Below are 22,500 nucleotides of genomic sequence, written 5' to 3' on the forward strand. Positions count from 1 at the left end.
TACAGTGACTCTTTCAAAAGAGAGCTTCAAGACCTTAAAGAGAATCTAGACCTTCCATAAGGCCTAGAATGATGTTTTTTTCTCATAAAATTGGTCCCATTGTAAACCAGCGTGTGATTGGTTGATTCATCAGTCACTTCTTAATTATGCTGGTAGTTAATCTAACATGTAAGGCCTTCAGTTCAGCTCCTGAAGTCTAAATATGGGCCTGTTTGGACTTTAAATAAGGGGGCCTATTATATACATTTTATATTTCCGTTTTTTCTCCTTCCTTTAGTGTTTAGCTTTTTGTGCATGTAAACATTCTGCAAAGTCCCAAAGCTCAGCGTTCCCTCCAGAGGGAGAAACTCTCTCCCAAAGAAACCACTTTCCTCAGCTGCCTGAAACTGCCTCGTTGGAATTCCAGCCCTTTTCCTGTTACAGGATGACATCATCACGTAACACGGCTCTCACTGCCCACCTACCGGTGAGCTCGGCCCCCTCACACAGTGCACAGCGGCTACTGGAGGAGGAAGAGTGTGTTCAGTGCTGTAGCAGATGCTGTAGAAGACGTTGACCGGACTTTCAGGATCCACTGTGGATCAAACTGATCCGGCAGAACCGACGCTGCTGGAGAAACAGCCACAGCGGAGTTTACAGCTGCTCAGGAGAGAAGGGTCTGTCTGCAGACTGCAGGACAGGGGCAGAACGTGGAGGGCGGAACCGCTTTGGAGGCTAACCAATCAGAACAGAGTGAACTGGGCTCATCAGGAGGCAGGGCTTAAAGACACAGGAGCTCTATCAGGTCATTAGAGATGAACAGTATGAGGAAAATGTGTTTTAAGAACACTGAAGCTGTGAATCTGTTCTAGTAGAGCCCAAAAGTAAAACTATGAATGCTGAAAATGAGCATATTAGGTTTCAGATGTTGTTGTTGGAACCAAGACTCAAAGGAAGATCCATGAAACTAGGGCCTCTTTTCCACTGCAGGGCCGAACGGTTCTGAGCACAAGGTAATCATTCCAGTGGCGTTTCCACACGGACACGGTTCGACACAGAACACTTAAACACGACTCAGCCCATTTTTATCGGCACGGTTAGCTAACCATACTCAGGGCCACAGAACCGTTTGGTGGGATGACATAACAACATAGCTTTTCGCTAATTGGTTCTATATCTACATCAGTATCGTGCCACCGCATCCTGCTGCGTTATTTCAAACTTGAAAACAATCAAATAAGTTCAGTTCGCTCATGCAAATAAGTGAAAGCAGTGCACGATTTAAAACCCACCATTCATTAAATCATTCATGAAACATCAAAGCTTCAATTTAACACTAGTTTTGAAATGTTAAACTGTGCTGATAACCAGTAGAAAGTAGCTAGCATGCTGCCAGCTCTGCTCACCACAGAACAGATTCGATTCTGACTAACAAAAGCTTTACTAACACAAATTTAAATGATAATGACTCAGTTCTGAGGAAGCGAAGTCCAGTGGCTGATATTAGAGGGAAAGAAAGCCGAAATTAAACCTGTTCTCTGGTGTTTGGAGCTGGAGCCTCCTAGCTAAGCTAATGCTAGCCAGCTCCTCTTTCCTAGTTAACTTAGCATAGCTAAGGAGATCCAAACACCCCAGTGCAGGTTCAATTCGACTAACTGGTGCTCTGCTATCACAAGTATAGATGATGAAAACTTACAACAGCAAGAGCAAAGTTCACTGATTGATGGTGGAGTGACAGAGAGCTGAAATCGGACCTGTTCTGCAGTGTTTTAAGCTGTAGCCTGCTAGGCTAAGCTAACACGAGTGCACAGTGCCTCCCATTGCAGTAAAGGCTTAAAAAAACACCCGTTTAGAGGATAAAGACTCGTATCTGAGAGCACAAATTCGAATGAGTAGTATTGAAGTGACAGAAAGATAAAAAATAGTTCTGTGGTGCTTTAAGCTGGACCCTGCCAGGCGATGCTAATGCTAATGTAGCTAGTTAAACCCTACAGTACAGGCTGTTTTAGTACCAGATGCTCAAATAAAACATCCGTTTATAGGTTAAAGAATCTGAGAGCACACCGAGAGAGACTGGAGTTGGGATGACAGACATGTTTTGTGGTGGGTGGGGTGTGCATGGCTATTAGCCTGTTAGCAGTTAGCCACTAATTTGTGTAGTTTTCTTGGGTATTCCATGGTTCTGATTTAGTGGTACAGCAGATGGTAAGAAACTGTAACTGGTCTCATGAGTCCAGACCAGTGCAGAACAGTACGGCCCTGAGAACCGTTTGGCTCAATAGTGGAAAAGCAACCTAGCATTAACAATTCTGGAGGACTACTGGTTGTGTTAGAACATGAAGGGTAAGAAGTAAAGGTAGGTTTACAGATTTAGGTGTCTAACTGCACTCATAAAGCTCATGTAGCTCCAGATGATGACAGACGACAAATGTGGCTGTAGATTCAGGCACGTGCAATTCACTTGTCATTGTTATGAAGATGCACTGATTAATAAAAGCTGTAAATACTTTATCATCTCATGTATGTTTCTGATAATTTTACAGTAGACGGTGCAAAAATTTCTTTTCCATGAGCAGAGCAGGAGAGGCCAAGATCATCCATGGGAGTCACTCAAGAGACACTGGAGATGTCCTTCCCTCATCTCGAAGATTTATTTCTTCACCCATAAAAAACCTCCTGCATGTATTGCATTTTATAACTCTTGGACAGGCGTTTGGAAACATGCAATGAAAGGTAAGGGGAACGAATGCTATATTTAAAAACAGGGTTGGAGGTTTAGAGTTACATCACTCAGTGCACAACGCAGAGTTGCAAGAAATGCAACACAACACGTTTCGGTGAACCACAGCCAGTCTTGATATTTACACACTTGTTATGAGTCTTATACTAGTACAAATTGGGAGTATAAGCAGTTCTGAATACGTGGAGAGAAATGGGGCAATGGGGCAAAATGCCCCCCATAAAGGTGCAGTGTGTGAAATTTAGGGGGATCTATTAGCAGAAATGGAATATCGTATACAAAGCCACATTATCAATAGTGTATAATCATCTGTAACTACGAGTCGTTGTGTTTTCATTATCTTAGAATGAGCCCTTCATATCTACATAGTGAGCGGCTATGTTGCGCCGCCATTTTTCTACAGTAGCCCAGAGTGGACAAACCAAACACTGGCTTTAGAGGGCGCCTTTCGCCTTTTTATGCTGAAGCGGCAGCTTGAATTTGGTGGCGCTGTAGCTTCAGTTGGAAGACACTGAAAGATGAAGTTTGAGAACCCAATTTTTGACAAATAGAGGGTTAAACTTATTATTTAGCAAAAGAAAATTCGGCGACAGAAAACCTGATGGCCACCATAATTATTATTACTATTATGATTATGATGATGATGATGATGATAATAATGATGATAATGAAGATGAAGATGACGATTATTGTTATTATTATATTTAAAGAACAATAATAAAATAAAAAATGTAAACAAAAGCAATTGCATTCAGCATTTACTTGTTAAGCGCAAATGATTATTGTACGACAACAATTTAGGGTGCTGAGCTGCAAAACTCATACAAATTTGTCTCCAGCAAGACGGATGAAATGTTTGATGCTTGATTCTAGCTAACACTAATTCTAGCTAGTCAATGAAACTTCAGTGATCAAATTTGTGTCTATATGATGAAAATATCTAAAAAAATAATAATAATGTTAAATAATATATCTTAAGTGGGGCCTTTTGCCCCAAAATGCTCAGATGAAATGCAGTGATCTAGAGTATAAATGTGTTTAGATTAGATTGGGCCCCATCGTTAGATCAGGAGAAAATAAAGACAGGGTCATCTACATAATCTGTTTTTTTTTCCAGTGGTAAATTACCCAAATGGCCATTAAGTACAAGTTATTAATTTTTGTCAGAAAAAGCAGAATGTATATTTAACATATATTTAAATTACACAGATGCCACAAAAAATATATATATTTAGACAAAGTTGGAAGAGAATTAAAGAAAACCAGATCTGTTGTATGGATAATTGTCTGGCTGTAACTTTTTAACAGATTCTAGTTAAGAAAGTTAATGTGAAAAAATGTAATTTAATGCACATATGTGTAATGTTAAACATATTTTAGGTAAATGTAATTTGCTTGTGTGCATGTACTTGTGTATACATGCATATGTGTCTTTATGTGCATGTGCATTCTGTTTACTGTCACATCTGCACAATCCTCTGGTGACACAAGAGCAAGTCAGTGTATTTTTAGCTCTGTGCTGCCTTTTTCATGCAGTCTTTTCTTTAAGGAAAGTGAGAGGTTTAGTGGCCGTAATCTTCAATTATCGGCCTCAATCTCAGTTCAGGTTAAGAAAACACTGAATTCCACAAAATTAGGTCACACTTTACTAAAGATCCTCCCAAAGTTCATATGCATAGTCTGTATGTTTACAGCATATTTATATATAAAGCATTTATGGATTCTCTTAAAGGGGCACTCTGGCCAATATGAACAATGCAACTACTTCCACATCTGTTGGAAACACGCTAATTTTTATTTTCTGAAGGTTTATGTTGGCTGATATAAGCCTAACTTTAGCTGGACAACATTGACTTTCTATGCCCAACATTGTCCTACCATCCAACACTGGTCACCAGACAATGTGAGATCAATCAAGGCCTACCATCTAACATTGGTTACCAACCAATGTAAGGCCATCGTAACCCCAACATCTAAAATTGGTCACCAGCTAACGTTAGGCCAGTGTAGGCCCACCGCCTAACACTGGTCACCAGCCAATGTCAAACCAACATGGGTCCACCATCTTACACTGGTCACCAGCCAATGTTAAACCAGCTTGGGCCCACTATCTAACACTGATCACAAGTCAACATCAGACCAACATAGTCCCAATGTCTAGCACTGGTCACCAGCCAATGTCAAACCAACGTGGGCCACCCATCTAAACCTGGTCACCAGCTAACATCAGACCAATGTTGTCCCACCATCTAACACTGGTCACCAGCCAATGTTAGATCAACTTAGGCCCACCATCTAACATTGGTTACCAGCCAATGTAAGGCCAACATAGCCCCAACATGTACAATTGGTCACCAGCCAACATCAAGCCAATGTACGCCCACCACTTAACACTGGTCACCAGCCAACATCAGACCAAGATAGTCCCACTGTCTAACACGGGTCACCAGCCAATGTCAGGCCCACCGGCCAAAATGTCATTGGCCCAAGTGATCTGCCAGCGTTATGCAAACATAAGCAATGTCATTGAGCCAATGTTGGGCCAATGTGTACTTGCTAAACAAGAGGGAGATCCTCCTGCAGCAATAAGGGGGGAACTGCCTAGCTAAAATTAGCCAAACGTCCAGCCTGTTTATCATAGATAACATAATGAAACAATCAAAACCATACCTGAATTCTCAAGCAGTGCAATGATTAGATCCCAGCTGTTCTAGCAGTGCTTTAATGTGCACAGGCAGAAAGTTGAACTACTATTCTTAACTAGTGAACATGGTGCTGCTGGAAGAAACAAGCTAAACAAAAAGATGATTTGTCATGATTTATATCCATGAAGGACTGTGATCATCAAACCCTCTTTCGTGACAACTGCATCCATGTGAAACTTGTCTCTGGTGTCCATTTCCTGCTGAATAAAAACAGGATTACTGCAAAAACGACGTGATTTTCTTTGACCGAGTTACGAATTACACTAATGCTACTGGGTTGTATTTATTAGCCTATAGATCAGTGGCAAGCAGTCAGGACTGCCTGACATCACAGGAATTCCCAAATGTTTGTATGATGTATTTCCATGATGCATGCTGGTTATTGTAGTGAGACAATATTGAAGATTGAAAACATGAAAATGATCTAAAATGGTTAATTTTGTGGTATACAGTGCTTTGCTACATACTACATAACACAATAAGTAACAGGTGCTAATTTTCAGCTGGAATGCCCTGTTAAATATAGGAATATGTATGAGTTTAACATAGACCTGTATTCAGTTAGCAGAAAGCCTATATTCAGACACTGGAAAAAGGCTTCGAATGAAAATGTTCTAAAATGTCCACAGTGACACCTTCCTGACACGGTTCATGCATTATTTAGTATTAATAAATCATTTTGTCAGTGAAAAAGGTCTAACGAGGTGTTAATGATAGACCAAGGTGTAGTCTGACGGGCGTATTTCTATATATAGCCCTGACGATGTCTTTGGTTTCACTTTTTCATCATAAATGTATTATTAAACATAATCATTTTTCCATTCTCTGTAGAGTAGGCAGCACTATAACAGTTCTGCTCCTTTAAAACATTCACACCAGTGATGAAAATCACAATAACAGGTGAATATGTGGTTCCTCAACTCCCCAAAATGGATTCTAGGTGTTTTGGCCATTGCAAACCGGCTGTTTGTTTGGTTCTAATTTTGTATCATTGTCACAGCTTTAGCAGGGTGTGCGCCAGGATGCTGAAGAAGCTATTTTAGAAACAACAGCAACAGCTAACTTGATAAATGTCTCAGCCTGCAGCTTATGCTTCAAAATCCTACCTTCTGCAGATTTTAAAAAAAGAGCATGATTCATCAGAATCTCTGCGTACAGGCTTTAAAATACAAACCTAAAAAGTTGGGATAGTATGTGAAATTTAAATAAAAACACAGGAGTGATCTGTAAATCCACTCTGACTTGTATTTACATTAAAAAACAAGGTAAAGTCAGGATATTTAATGTTTTATCTTAACAATAAACCATTGTCTTTTGTGTTAATATACACTCATCATGAAATCGCTGCCTGTCACACGGCCCAAACAAAGTTCAGACAGGAGCGTTTTAAAACTAGGAACATAGTAAAATGTGCAAAAATATCTTAAACAGGTGGTGCATTGATGATTGGAAATAAAGGGAGCGTTAAGGATGGGTCGAGGCTCGCCACTTTGCCAAAAATGCAATTTAAGAACGAAGGCCCTCATTCACTAAAATTTTCTTCTAAGTTTGTTCTTGAGAAAGATCATAAGAAAAGTCTGTCAGATTAATAATGTGTTCTTAAACCACAGAACTGTTCTTACTAGGTGGTATTTCACCCTACTACTCTGCTTAATATTATCAAAAATTTTAGGGAAAAATCTCTGTGTGTAAAGGGCAAGGTTGAAAACCACAACTAAGTGCCTGTGACCTTTGACCCCACAGACAGCACTACATTTAAATCCATCATGCCTCTGTGATGGATATCACCACATGGGCTCTGGAATACATTGACAAACCGTTGTGAATAAACACTGTCCATCACTGCATCCATAAATGCACTATGTACAATGGACACGATGTATCAACAACGTCCAGAAACACCACCAACTTCTCTGGGCTTGAGCTCATCTGAAATGGACTGATGCTGGGTGAAATGTGTATTGTGGTCCGACAAGTCAAACTATCAGATTGTTTATGGAATTAATGGAAATGATGTTCTCTGTGTCAAAAAAAAAGAAAAGGACCATCCAGATTGTTACCAGCGTAAAGTTCAAAATCCAGCGTCTGTCATGGTTTGGGGGTTTATTAATGAGTAACCTGCACATCTGTGACCATTAATGCTGAAAGATGTATACACATTTTGGAGCACCATATGCTGCCTTCTAGACACCATCTTTTTCAGAAATGTTCATGCTTATTTACCATGACAATGACAAGAAACATTCTGCATGTGTTACAACAGCATTGCTGTGTTATCAGAGAGTGCAGGTGTTGAACTGGCCTGACTGCAGTCCAGAACTGTCTCCCACTGAAAACATGTGGTGCATTATGTAGAGCAAAGTTCAACAATGAAGGCCCTTGTACAGTTGACATGTATGACAGAAGAGTAAAAATTCCCTTTTCAACACATTACACCACAGCTTTTGTTTCCAAAATTGCCTCTGGTTTATCTAAATGTTGTTTTGCATATTTCAGATGTACTTTTATTGTGCCAGCCACATCATCCTGCAGGTCCATGGCAGTGATATGGAGGCTTTGCTTTGCATTCCTGACCAGTCTGTGAGCAGATCTACATCACAAATTTTCTTGGTCTTCTAAATCTTGTCTTGACTTCAACAATTCTCCTGAATTTAATGGCACAGGGCACACACATTTTTTTTTTAATTCTCTGGCTTTGTATGAGTCTAAGGCCTAATGAGTTTATTTATTTTATTATTTATTTATTTGTTTTTTTTTTGTTTTTTTTTGCTGCTGTCGGAACAGAACCCCATATCTCAATTTTTGACATTTTTCAGAACTGCTTGGAGAAAAGTCTGGTTCCACTGACTTACATTAAAACTAAGGTTTTTTTTCCCTTCTCCTGTAAAGTTACCATTTTGGAGATACAACATCCTGTTTTGCTGTCTTCAATATTAATCTATAAATGTAGAAAATAATTATATATATATATATATATATATATATATATATATATATATGAAGGAACACATACTGAATTATGTAGTAAACAAACAAGTGTTAAACAAACCAGAATATATTTTATACTTTAGATTTTTCAAATAAGCCACCTTTTGCTTTGATGACATCTTTGCACACTCTTGCCATTCTACCTTGTCAATTCTTAGAAAAGATAAAAAAAAATACAGTATAGAAAGTATATTATGGAAAAATTAAATAGAAATAAAGCTTCTCTCTTTCTATCACCTATAGTCTAGAGCAGGTTCTCAGTACTCGGTCCCGGAGCAGCCCTGCCATGCATTTAGCATTTCCTCTGCTCACCCCCAGCTGACCTTAGGAAAGGCTTGCTAATTAACTAATGAGTTGAATCTGGTGTATTAGATCAGGATAAACATTAAAACGTGCAGCTTTTCCAGGAGCAGGACGGAAAACCCCTGTTCTAGAAGCTCTGAGACGATTGCAGACATGTCCAGGCTGGACGCAGAGGGTCAGATTTACAGCTCTCTCCTCCATAAAGAATGACACGGCGTGACAGCTGTGCATGCCTCCTCCTCACAGTGTTTTGGAAAAGTACTTTGCAAGCCAACGTTACCGAGTATTTTCCCCATCAGTAGCACGTTGGGCCGTACATCACCAGGGACAAAAGTGACAGATAGTTTTAGGGGCTGAGCTGTGTACGTGCTAATGAGCTCATATAATACAGTTTCTTGCATTTATAAGTCGATTTTAAGATTTGTGTATGGTTATATACTAAAAACAGCTATTATTCATTAATATTATTATTATTATTATTATTATTATTATTATTATTATGTGACATCAAGTCGTTTCCGATTCCTGGCAACCATATGGATACTGTTTCTCCACACCATTCAAGGTGGTGCACTCTCAGAAATAAAGGTGCTAAATTGTCACTGGGGTGGGACCCTCAAAAGTTCATCTCAGTCCCTTCAGTCAGGGAACATAACTGAACCATAATCCACTGAAATGATATGTTCTAAGCTGTACTGACTCCACACACCCCGTCTCGTCTCCAGGCTTTTATTTTACTGTTCTGTTTAAAACATTCGGTTATGAAAAGGTACAAATACGAACTTTTCACCTGGAAAAACTTATTTAAGGTTCACAATCAGACCTTAAAACCACTGCTGGAGCTTTGAGGGAACGTCTACACTGTTTATACCTTGATGAATGAAAAATGTACCTGAACAGAACCTTTATTGCTAAAAGTGTAAGACTGACTCGAGTACTAGTCATGACTTGAGTCCACTCCTCTGTGATATATGAACTGTATGGACCAGGGAGTGAAATATCAAACTCTTTATTTTAAAAAAAGCAAGGAAAATTAGTTTTTCCATGATTTTGGCCAATTAATGTGCATTCAACACCCTGCAGTGCTCCAGTGGGGGCGCAGATGGACAACCAAATTGAGTTCAGTCAAATATACGCAAATCCGTTTGGATATGTTTGGTGCAATGTTGCTATGATGTGGTGACCCTGATAAGATTTTGTTCTAGTCCATGCAGGCCATTACATAATTACTCTGTGTCGACCTGAGCATCAGCTACTGCCCCCTACTGGTAGTACTCATTATGCCTCGTTAAAAAAAGCACTGATATAAACAGTGAAAGCATCTTTCAAAGGATTTAGTCACAGCTGCAGGATACATACGTGACTCCTTTACATGGAGACTAATTTGTGCGGACGTGCAGAGCCTGTTTAGGTAGGGCACCCGATCTAAAGAGAGGGAGGCGTTTAGGGTGAGAGTCTTGTCTGATTTGTAGCTGGAAATAGTTCAGACGTGCTAGCCTAGATTTCCCTTCTAGTTTCTCCAGAGGAACAAGAGCATGCGCTGAGGGGAAGAGTAAAAAAAGACAGAATTTGGGTCAGAGAGAAAGAGAGAGAGAATGAGAGATCCCCGAAAGAGAGCAAAGAAAGTTCCCTGAAGACACTGGAATTCAGCTCATTCTTCTCTCTGACCTGCAAAGGCAAACGGCACAGCTAAAAGCTTTTTTCTGTAAAACTTTTATGCGTCTTCCATGCTGACTGTGTCCATCTTGCAGATGCTCATCCATAAATGAATGCAGAACCCTACAAATTTTAATTGCTGACATTTATCATTCCTACACCTACGGTCTCATTTGTTTGATTAGTTTTCATGGCTCTTTCAGGTGGACTGTCAGGTCTGTCCACTAGAGGGAGATGGAGAATAAGTGATGTGATTCTGGCCAGGTTTCTTCACTCTGGTGCTGGAGAAGCTCTGAACTGCACACTATGATGCTTTCCCTGCTCTTCACACTGCAAAAAAAAAAAATAGTATCTTGTCAAGTGAAATGATCTTAAATCTAGTCAATATATCTAATATTTCTTATTTTGAGATGTTTGTGCACTTATTATAAGATTATCCATCTTATTTCTAGAATTATTTACCTATTTTAGGTGATTGTATTGAGTAAAATGCTCTCACTATAGTGGCAGATAATTTTGCTGGTTTAAAGCACATTTTACAAGATATTCTGACACACAGACTCAATGCAGTAGTAGTGCCATGTTTGAAAACTGCCATCAAAAGCTTTTATTCAACATCACACTTATGGTAGACACTTTAAAATGATGGCTCTTCAAGGATTCTGTAGTTCTATTTAGAACCATGATTTCTGTATAGAACCATTTGCATGCTTAAGTGGTTCTTTGCATGGTGAAATGGTTCAAATATCAAATCAAATCACATTTATTGTCACATCACATCTACACAGGTGTGAAGGTGAGTGAAAATCTTAGGTGCGTAGCCCCCTTGTAGTACTTAAATACAAAAATAAATATAAAGTATATAAATATATACATTAATATACACCAGTATTGGACCATTTCCAATGTACAGTTTTTGTAACAGTAACACTGCAAAAATGGTGTCTTGTCAGATATATTATCTTAAATATAGTCAATACATCTAATATTACTCCTGTTGAGATTGTTGTAAGTTTATTTTAAGATTATTTAACTTATTTCCAAACATTTTTACTCATTTTAAGTGATTTTATTAAATAAAATTCTCACTATTTTGGCAGATAATTTTGCTTGTTGCCACTATAGAGATAATTTTACTTGACAAAATTACAAAAACAAGTAAATAATGTCTAGAAAAAAGCTAAATAATCTTATATGTGCACAACCATCTCAAAAGAAAAACAGTATTAGCTATATTGACTAGATTTAATATCATTTTACTTGACAAGATGTTATTTTTTGCAGTGAATATAGGTTATGAGGTGTAGATTGTCCATAGAGATCATCATGATGACTCAGAGGTGCAGTGTCAGGCCCATAGACCGATACACCAGCACTACTGGCTGTTCAGCAGCCTGATGGCCTGGGGGAAGAAAGTCAGAAACAGCTGGTTCTGGACCTGGACTTCTATGCATTGTATATGGTTCGTTATTTGGGATCCTTTTTTTAAACATATAGCACCAGAAAGGGTTCTGCTACTGTTACAAGCTTCACATCGGAATAATAGAAGAACCACATGCAACACATTCTCTATCAATCTGAAGAGCCATTTCGAGAACCTTTTAGCCAACTGTGTCTGAACACATCGGATTTAGACCTCCGCATTTAACCCATCCGTGCAGTGAAACACCACGTACACACTAGGGGGCAGTGAGCACACTTGCCCGGAGCAGTGGGCAGCCCTATCCACGGCGCCTGGGGAGCTGTTGGGGGATAGGTGCCTTGCTCAAGGGCACTTCAGTCACGTACTGTCAGCTGAGGGGATCAAACAAGCGACCTTCTGGTCACAAGGCTGGTTCCCTAACCTCCAGCCCACCAGTCAGAAGTACCTCCAGTCAGAAGTATTTAAGCATGCAGATGGTTCTAAATAGAACCAGTGCCTTTACTAAAGAAGCCTTGAACCTTGACCAGTTAGGTTCTCTTTTTAATAAAACCTAGTCAGGGTTCTTTAAACCAGCGGCCCCCATCTCAAGTGGTCTAGTCTTGGTCTGCTGACTGTAACTGAGTGTCGTACAGTGGATAGAGATTAGATGTAGCTGATGTTAGCTTCTTACTCTCATTTCCCGTTCCACCTTAAATGATGAAGCCCTTACATTCAGACCCTGTATGGATGCTAATATGTGACTGCTGCACTATTTAAGTCTATGGAACGGAAATTCAAATAAGATGCTAACATCAGACCTCTTAGTGTTTCAAATTCAGTGGTGCATCTAGTACAAGGTGTGTATCTGGCACTGGCTGACACAACATGCAGTGCTCAACAGAGATCAGTACTCCAAGGTGGCATCAAGGGAAAAGCTGCTTAAGGAGATTCAGCGTACTTGCAACAAAAACCCAAATCAAGACTCAGAAACCATAAAACAAAGCCTAAAGTCATAACTGAAGAAGGAAGACTAGGCATGTTCAGAATTGTATGTGACGGCCAAAACAAGACTTCACAAAGAACTGAACATGGATAAGGCACTTATATCCACAAAGGCTGCTAATGAGAAACAGGTGAGATAACAGAGTATTCTGGTGTTCTGAAGATGGCGACCTCTGTAGGCCAGGAGGGGAAACTTCAGCAGTGGATGTGACAAGTAGGGGAATATGGGATTAGGAGTATTGCCTAAGATCTACTAAGGGTCATTTCTTCTGTACAATAAGTCAAAATTGAGATGTTTTGTGTGCAGCATGGCGGTGTTATCCACTATGCTGTTTAACCGCTTTAGCCTGTTCTTCTTTGTTTTTCCCGAATGTGGCCACCGCCCTCCTCAGGCAACTCAATTATATCTTTGATAAATAAGTTATCTTGTCCCACGACCAGTGTGATTCAGCTAAGCATTATACTTACCTGAGATGAGACCCCTACGTTTTTCTCATACTTAATTTTTTCCCTTGAGCTCCACTTATAACACTTATGTGGCTTTATGTACTCAAAATGATCATAATTGATTATACATTTATACATATTCCAACCTTCCTTTATCCCTTAGAATTAAACAGGCTGTTTATGTTACTGTGCCTTTAAGCCTGATATACACCGATCAGCCGTAACATTAAAACCACCTCCTTGTTTCTACACTCATTTCATTGGATTAAAATAATGGCTTCTGCACCCAAACAGTGCATAAAATATCAAACATGTAGTCATTTGGGATTCAGCCACATGTGCACAATTCCATACTGGATTAATTGTGCACTTCTTGGGAAAGCCTGGGTTTATTGCTACTTAAGGCAGAAATAAAACATGGACATTTGAAGTGTGTAAGACATTCAAGAGACATTCTCAACTTTTTATACTGCAGTTTTACAGTGAATCATAAAGTCAGTACTTTAATTCAAAGCCTGTGATATGAATGGAGGAGTTGTTTAGCCTGTTAGCTACCTTTAAGTCTTTTGGCTGGCTGATCAGCCTCATTCTAGTCAAAATAAATAAGAAAATAAGCTGTCAGCTCTTCAGTTCCAACAGAACCGGGTTCTTACTTCATCAGTATACTCACTGGTCCATGCGGGCAGCATTACAGTCTACAATGATTTTATTAGTGACTTCTGTAATACAGAATTCGGTCATAGCTGTGTATATATTGAGTATTTATAACAGGTTCAAAACGTGGCTTAGCCAATCAGATTTTAGGACCAGAGCCACTCGTTTTATAAGTGTTTTTAATTCAAAACCATGACCACTCAAAAGCAGCATTAAGCTGTATAATGCATTTCTGGGCTTTGTACTAAAGTAACACTGGGTCTCGTTCACCAACCGTTCTTAAGAAGAAATTTCTTCTTCAAACCTACTTACGCAGTTTTTATGAAGATTCTGATTCACCAGTGTTTTCTTATGTGGGATTCGTTCTTAGGTAAGAACAGAATCTACACACACTCAAGAGCACAAAGGTGAGAACAGTTCTGCGCTTTAAGAACACGTCATGAATCTGACGTAGACTTTTTCTTAGGACCTCTCAACATTCTTAAAAATTATGGTTTTTAAGGGTTCTTCAGTAAAGAAAATGGTTCTATGTAGAACCATGGCCACTCAAAGAACTCTTTGCATCATTAAATGGTTCTTCAGATTGATGGAGAATGTGTTTTGTATGGTTTGTATGTAGAACCTTTTTGAAAAGGGTTCTATAGCACCAAAAAGGGTTCCTCTATTGTTATAGGCTTGACAATAGAAGAACGCTTTTCAAAAAGGTTTTGTATAGAACCATCTACAGCACATTCTCCATCAATCTGAAGAACTCTCTGATGATGCAAACCATCTTTAAGTGCGAAGAACAATTTTAAGAAACAAGGGCCACTGATGGATGAAAACATGACAATACAAAACCAGAGCCAAAGCGCACGGACCAAAACAAAACACCAACAAACACGAACAGAAATGCCTTTGTTGGAGTGCCATGCCTGTGTTTGTTTATTGGCAGAATCTAGAATGTTCTCTCATCATTAATTCTGGTTAGACTTCAAACTGCAAACATAAGAATGATGATGTTTTGATGTGCTCGGGCCTCCAGAGATACGGAGCTGAGCTGCTGAATACAACATGACAAATAACATTAAACGCTCATTTTAAGCTCTTTTAACAGCACAGTCACCGTAAACCTGAATCACTGAGTGCAGAACGTGCTCGAAATGAACCCAGTACAACTTCACAGCCACACAGACACCCACACACAGTTTAAATCATTCTATCAGCGCACTAATCCAGTAACTGGAGTTCAGTCAGTGTCGATAACGCTGCCCAAGTGCCAGATTGCCTTTTAATGAGACAAGCTGTTTGATCATGACGCTAATGTTTATAAAATGACGCATTCTTTGTCAATGCTCTTTTGTTATATTATCTAACATGTAATGCAAAAAGCTGCAAATCAGCGGCGAATATGACTTTGGACAGATGCAATCGCTGGGTCACAAGTGCTTCCATATGAGGGTTGTCTCTCTAATCAACACACATGTTGGAACACATCAAGCGGTACGTGGCTCTGGTAGCGTCCAAGTTTACTCGGGTTTATTACAGGATCCCGTATGACGCAAGTTCCGCCGAGATGGGATCTAAACGCGGGATGTGATTTACTGCATTTCCCTTTAGTGATAACAAAGACTTGATGTTAGATCATGAGGGCCGTTAGTCACAAGTGGCAACCGCACTTAAAAGTGTGATGTTGATGGGCATTTAAGAGCCTCAACTGGAGAGAAAACAGATACACTATTAAACACTTACAATGTACAGCCATGTGCAACAGACCAAAGCGACGACACAAAAGACAGGTTTATATATAAAAGATATGTTTTACTGTGTTACACAGACCCGGTCTTCTTGGTCTGGGGCCATACGCAAAGGTCAGCCATTTAGAAACAAAAGCAAAATCAATATTTGACATGAATAATGAGTTTTTTTTTATGGAGGAGAGAGTGCGTTCTGTGGCCTTCTGCTTTCCTTGGCATGTTCAGAAGGTTTTACTGTGGACGAGGGAGGTTGGAGAGCTGAGATCTGAAAGGCTTTGGTGTCTCCAAATGAGCCTTTAGAAAATAAGCGGTGAGAAAATATGAATTACGTCTTCCATTGTTGTTAAAATTTGACAGAAAGTTGGGCAAAACTCAACTGTAACAACTGTAACTACTACAGATGGCAAGATACCACTTTTTTTCTGAAACTGATTCAACATTTTTTCTTTAGCTTTAGCATCTTAAATTAGTCTATGATGCTGAACCGCTTTACTATTCCACAGGATAGTACTGTTCTATACTATTCTACAGCGTTCAAAAGTTTGGAGTCACTGTTTTTAATATCGCAAAAACAAACAAACAAACAAACAAACAAACAAACAAGTTGCGGATCAATATACACTGCAAAAAATGGTGTCTTGTCGAGTGAAATCATCTGAAATATAGTTGATAGATCTAATATTTCTCATTCTGAGTTCACTGTAAACTTATAAGTTTATCTAGGTTATTTCTAGATGTTATTTACTTGTTTTAGGCAATTTTATTAAGTAAAATGATCTCACTATGATCTCTCTGGCAGATAATTTTTCTGGTTTCAAGCACATTTCTTAAAACAATCAAATTTATCTGCCAAGACAGAATTTTACTTAATAAAAATCACTTAAAACAAGTAAAAAAATGTTTGGAAATAAAGTTAAACAATCTTTAATTAAGTTTACAGCAATCTTAACAGGAGAAAAAGCAAAATTATCTGCCAAAAATGTTTGAAAAAGTGAAATAATCTTAAAATAAGCCTACAGCAATCTTAACAGGAGAAAAATGTTACATTTACTAACTATATTTAAGATAACTTTACTTGACACTACCATTTTTTGCAGTGTATTAATGTATGCCCGTCCTCAACAACTTCACAGGTTTCAGATAATCAGAAGGACACCTGGAAGCTGTAAAGGATCTGTTGAACATCGAGAATGAAGATCTATGAATCAAATTTCCTATTTCAAAATCAAATCTCAAAGCACATGACAAAAATCAGCATGAATAGATAATTACGGTATATTGCTTATCATTTTATCCACTTCTTTTTCACATAGTTCTTCAATTTGTGAACAAAACATCCTACATAAAAGTATTTGTAGTATTTTGTAATATAAACTATATGTAACATATTTAACTAACATATTTCTGTATAGAAAAGAACAAAAATGTTTCATACGACAAGTGATTCCAAACTTTTGTGTGCTATTTCAGGACTGATTTGTTACAGAACTGGATCACATTTATTATTTTTTTTTCATGCCAACATGAAAACCTAACATTTTCAGTTGCTATCAGCCCAGTGCTGATACCAGGTATCGAATCAGTGCCATCTCTAGTTACTAAGACACCATGGATCACCGGTTAAGACAGCATTAGGAAGTGTGAGTACCATTTAAAGTGCATTTTCACAAAATGTCAGGTTTTGGTATTTGTACTGTGCTATTAAGGCTGGAAAAGAACCATTAAAAGATCAAATTTACACAGAATGATGAACAAACGACAACAAAAACTTAGACAATTTCTCTCACATTCACAAACACAGACACACTGCAAAAAATGATTTCTTGACATCTTGATCTAGTAAATACATCATCATTTTCCATCAAGAGATTGCTGTAAAAATATTATTCTAAGATTGTTCAACTTTTTTCTAGATGCTTTCTAACTTATTTTAAGCCATTTTGTCTAGAATTTTGTCTTACTGATTGGCAGAAGTTTCAAAAAACACGATTAAAAGCTGCAGAGAAAATGTGGCTCCTAACAACCACCTGGAAGAGCTGGTCGACACCAAAACTGCCCCCATCAGATAAACAGCACTTAAAGCTTTCATCTCTGAGAGAGAGGAGAAAATCAAGCTGCTTCAGATCTGAAAACATCCACAGGTGTTTCTGTCCATCCTTCCACTGTGAGAAGACGACTCAGCGCTGTGGGTCTGAAAGGATGTGTAGCTGATCAAGAAGAACCTCACTGAGAAAAGGAGACGGACACATCAAACAAAGAAGCTGAACGATGGACTGACCACCCCAGAGTCCAGACCTCAACACCACTGAATGTGTTTGATTACTTCAGAAAATCATCAACCAGCTTCTAAGACCGAACGTTGGAGGTGTGTCTGCAGATTCTTTGAATTTCTTTGACCTTTGTGTAAAAAAAAATGTTTTTTAGTTTTTTTTTTTCTGATGATGAAATATGAATGACCTGTACTTAATGGCCATTTTGACATTTTGAAATTAACCGAATAAAAGCTCGTCTGAAATGCATAGACATGAGAAATAATGATATAATATCTTTACAACAATCTCAAAAATGATAAATCAGTTATTTCAACTAGATCTAAGATGATTTCACTTTCCAAGACATCATTTTTTTTCACAAACAAATACACAACCACTGAAATAGACCAACTCTTTAAGCATGATTATATCAGAAAGAGATGTGGAGCATTCATCCATCCAGTTCATATGAGCACTGGTTAAAGAAAGCACCACGTACTTTCACTATCTTCAGCAAATGTGATGAAACATCATACATGTAAAGATCCACCAGACCTTCCTCAGAGCGTCTGTACATAAAGCAGCCCTAACAGGTTCTAGATTGTCTGTAGTGACATGAATACAGTAAGCTCTGTTCTCCCCCATAGTCCTTAGGTACACGTGGCTTCATGAGCATCTTCTCCATGGCTCAAAAGAGTTCAGACTTTCACTGAAGTTTTTTTTGACGTTGTCATAACAATGACAGTTCCTGACCTCATCAGCACTATAAGGCAGCAGTGGAAAGATCAGCTGACAGCACATTTTGGGTGAGATCATCAGCCAGGAGAGAGAGAGAGAGAGAGACAGAGACAGAGACAGAGACAGAGACAGAGAGAGAGAGAGAGAGAGACAGAGAGAGAGAGAGAGAGACAGAGAGAGAGAGAGAGAGAGACAGAGAGACAGAGACAGAGAGACAGAGAGAGAGAGAGAAAAAAATACAGAGATATGTTTGTAATATCAGCCTGATAACTACGCTTTCTGCAGCTTTCTGCTTTAGAGACGATCAGTCATCCAGTAAACTAACAGACTGTTTGTTGTCAAAAGACCTCAAATGTTTATCCCAGTCAGACCGGTGCAGGGTTGTCCATACAATGCTGGCTTGAGATTTTGCTTCGACTGCAGGAAGTTCGCTGCATCAGAAATCAGCTGGCCGGATCATCATGGCTGTGGATTTTAGGGAGTAGCTGGGGCCGCGGAAGTGGTGCCACTTGATGCCATTGAGCTTCCGGATGTTTTGACCCAAAGTATAGTACATGCCGTTCAGGTTGGAGAGGCCGCATGCGTCAAACCACCAACCTGTAGAGCAAAGAATTGGAGAAAGAACTTCATTGAATATTCATGATAAAACAAAATTACTGTACAGCAGCTGTGAAATGTGATTATTAGAGCTTGGCCAGGGGTCGGCAACATGTGGCTCCGGAGCAGCATGCGGCTCTTTTACTGTCCTGTTGTGGCTCCACAGCTGAATTAGATTTGTAGGTAATAATAAAATAATCCTCCTTTACAGTAAAATAAAGCTCTGCCGATCTTTCAACACAGTTTAACAATAAATGGTCTTAAACTCTGGAGTTAATGTAGAACTGCTAATTCACCCTTTAACCTTGAATATCTGCGCACTGCTGGTCACCATAGCAATGCAGACAACAATTCTTTCAAAGATTCAAAGATTTAAGACAAACATTGATAATTTGGAGACAAATGGACTTAGATGCATTTATAAGCTTCTCTTTTAAATTTTCCCATTCCACCTTAAATGGTGCCTGCTGTGGAGAATTCGAACGAGAAGCTGGCGAATGAGAAGCAACTTCACCCTTGCAAATATTGAACAGTGAGAGATATTTTACAAGAAACTATTCTACTTTTGAGGAAAAGTTTCCTGCTGGAGATGTGAGAAAAGCAGCTATAGCTGAGCTAAAGCTGAAAGCTTAAAGCAGAGCAAAGTATGTCTGCAATTTCCTTTATATTAAATTTGTTAGCAAATACTGAGACATATTTACAGCCAAGATGGCAAAATGGACATTAAATACTGTGGCTCTCCAGGTGGTTTGATTTTTGCTGAAACTACAAAATGGCTCTTCTTAACATTTGGGTTGCGACCCTGAGCTAGGCCTTCAGTTCAGGCCATAAAAGGAAACCCACTGCTGGGTTGCACAAATGTTAAAATAGACATCTCTAGTGCATTGAGTGTATTGGCTTCAAGTGAAATTTCAAGAATCGAGTAACCCACACTCTACTTTCCATATTTAACAAACAAACTAACTGGCAAGCTCACAAAAGACCTGATAGCGTTTTGTCCGTTGGCTTCATCAGGTCATTGTTGTCTTTCTTATATGCTTTTGTAGCAATTCTACCTCCCTTCCACAAGGGGCAATATACATGTAATACACCATCTTATCAGAAAACATCATATAAACATGAACATACAATATACTCCACACATATTGCCATAAAACAACTATGAACATTAATATAAGTTGTATATAGGAATTCTAAAGTACAATTAGCAAAAAACACCATCACTACAAATCAGTATTCTGGAAATAGTCTAATAAAAGATCTGATTCAACACCAGCATTTTATGAAAAGCACTGGGCCATAAATATCAACGCTTGGTCAAAAAAGTGAGAAACAAAAAATCACTTTCACAATAATGCTAATTTCTGCTAGTGGCCCTATGGGATATCCAATAGTATGTTAGCACTAGGCTAACTTGTGCACCTGAATTTGCCCATTGTAGATTGAATAGAGAGTTTTGAAGCTTGTAACAGACATTATTATCATATAGTTGAGTTTGTGTGTTTCAGTGTTACAGTGACTCTTTCAGTATAGAGTTCTGTCATAGAGCTGCCACCACTGTTTAACATTCCTAACAAATAACCCGAACCTGCTTTGACTACGGTTTGTATATAAAGCCAGTGACATATCTGGAACATCCAGCAGGACTTGAGTGACTTTTTTCTCTCTAAATCGGTCCAGTTGTAAATCAAAGTGTGATTGGTTGGTTCCTCTGTCACTTCCTAATTCTGTTGGTAGTGAATCTAATCTGTGAAGCCGTCAGTGCAGCTCCTGAAGTAGGAACCAATGGGAGAGCTTGCTTGGTCTGTATCTACCTAGATACCACAGAGAGAACAATCCTGGACAATTTTCTGTGAAGTGTTTCAAGATTTTAACCCCTTTGTTTCCAACTAAAATGAATAACGATGATACATGTATTACTACAATACCTACAGAGTTTAAAACATGACAAGCATGATGACTCTATTAAATAATAAATGAACCAAAAATTACAGATATGTAATTTTTGCTTCCCAAAAATCTAAATCTGCAGGCCTATAAGGCACAGAGGGTTCCCTCTTCTGTATAGCTCTAAGACACATGCACTTTATCAAATAAAAGAGACCTACAAAGACATTTTGATTAGAGCCACGATGGTTTTAGTTTTTGTAAGTGATAAATGTTGCAGGAGTTTATTTTGTACATTATTCTAGTGCTATAATCACTCAAGAGAACAGGCATAAACTCCTGCTCCTCATGTGTGAATGGCTGCTACTGCACAGAAACCATTCAGCATTTCTGTGATGTGTTGTTTTTACAGTGCTTGTGAGATAAAAACAGTACATTTGTATATTTTCCAGAAATTAAGGAGCTGTTAACCATTCATCCTGAGGGTGTCACATCCTGTTCAATAGGATTTTCTTTGCATATGTGAACTTGTGCATCCCGGGAATACAGCTTCTGGAGTTTCAGGAATATTTCTTTGACAACACTACATGTTTCTCAGTTGGTCACTGTGGTCCTCGATGATCCATGCTGATGTGGATCAGTAGGTCAGGGTTTTGTCCGGTGAAGGTAGTTATAAACACATGACGTATCACATGATTCCACAATACCTCCCTTATGTGAATAAATTCAGTGCGTCAAAATAAAATTCATTTTATGGTTAAATATTTAACCGTATACAGTTTAAAATAAAATAGTTGATGACTTTATAATTTTGTCAAACCTTTAAGAGCATTAACGTGATGAGAAATTCCTCATGTGGCTCAGTGAAAAACAAAGGACTTTTATTCTGTCATGTGTTTAAGAAAGAGTGGGCAGAGTATTACACCATAAAAAGAACCCAAGAGAATGTGTTCATTATAATACTGATTATTTATATAAAAAGGGCAAAGTTTTACGCAGGGGCAAATTCGATCTCAAAACATTGTGCACCGTCTGGCTACACTCTCGGAAAAAAGGTGCTAAACTGTCTCTGGGGCAGTTCCCCTCTTGTCACTGGGGTGGTTCCCTCAAGGGTCCATCTCAGTACCTTTAGTCAGGGAACATAACTGAACCATAATCCACTGAAATGATATGTTCTAAGCTGTACTGACTCCACACACCCCGTCTCGTCTCCAGGCTTTTATTTTACTGTTCTGTTTAAAACATTCGGTTATGAAAAGGTACAAATACGAACTTTTCACCTGGAGAAACTTATTTAAGGTTCACAATCAGACCTTAAAACCACTGTTGGAGCTTTGAGGGAACATTTGCATTGTTTGTACCTGTCCTAATACAGACTAAAAAATATGATATAAAAGAAAACGCAGGCTTACTT

General features: G+C 38.7%; 1 protein-coding gene across 1 annotated transcript in view; it reads right to left on the reverse strand.

Moving 5' to 3' along the window:
• Nucleotides 1–18,878: 18,878 nt before the first annotated feature.
• angpt4 (angiopoietin 4) overlaps nt 18,879–22,500 on the reverse strand; it is a 78,423-nt gene continuing 74,801 nt past the window's right edge. Inside the window, exon 9 of the mRNA XM_036571583.1 lies at nt 18,879–19,199. Coding sequence (XP_036427476.1) covers nt 19,039–19,199 — 161 coding nt within the window. The 3' untranslated portion in view covers nt 18,879–19,038. The remainder of the gene's footprint in view (nt 19,200–22,500) is intronic.

The sequence above is a fragment of the Colossoma macropomum genome, unplaced genomic scaffold (assembly GCF_904425465.1).
Source record: "Colossoma macropomum unplaced genomic scaffold, Colossoma_macropomum, whole genome shotgun sequence".
Taxonomy (NCBI): Eukaryota; Metazoa; Chordata; class Actinopteri; order Characiformes; family Serrasalmidae; genus Colossoma; species Colossoma macropomum.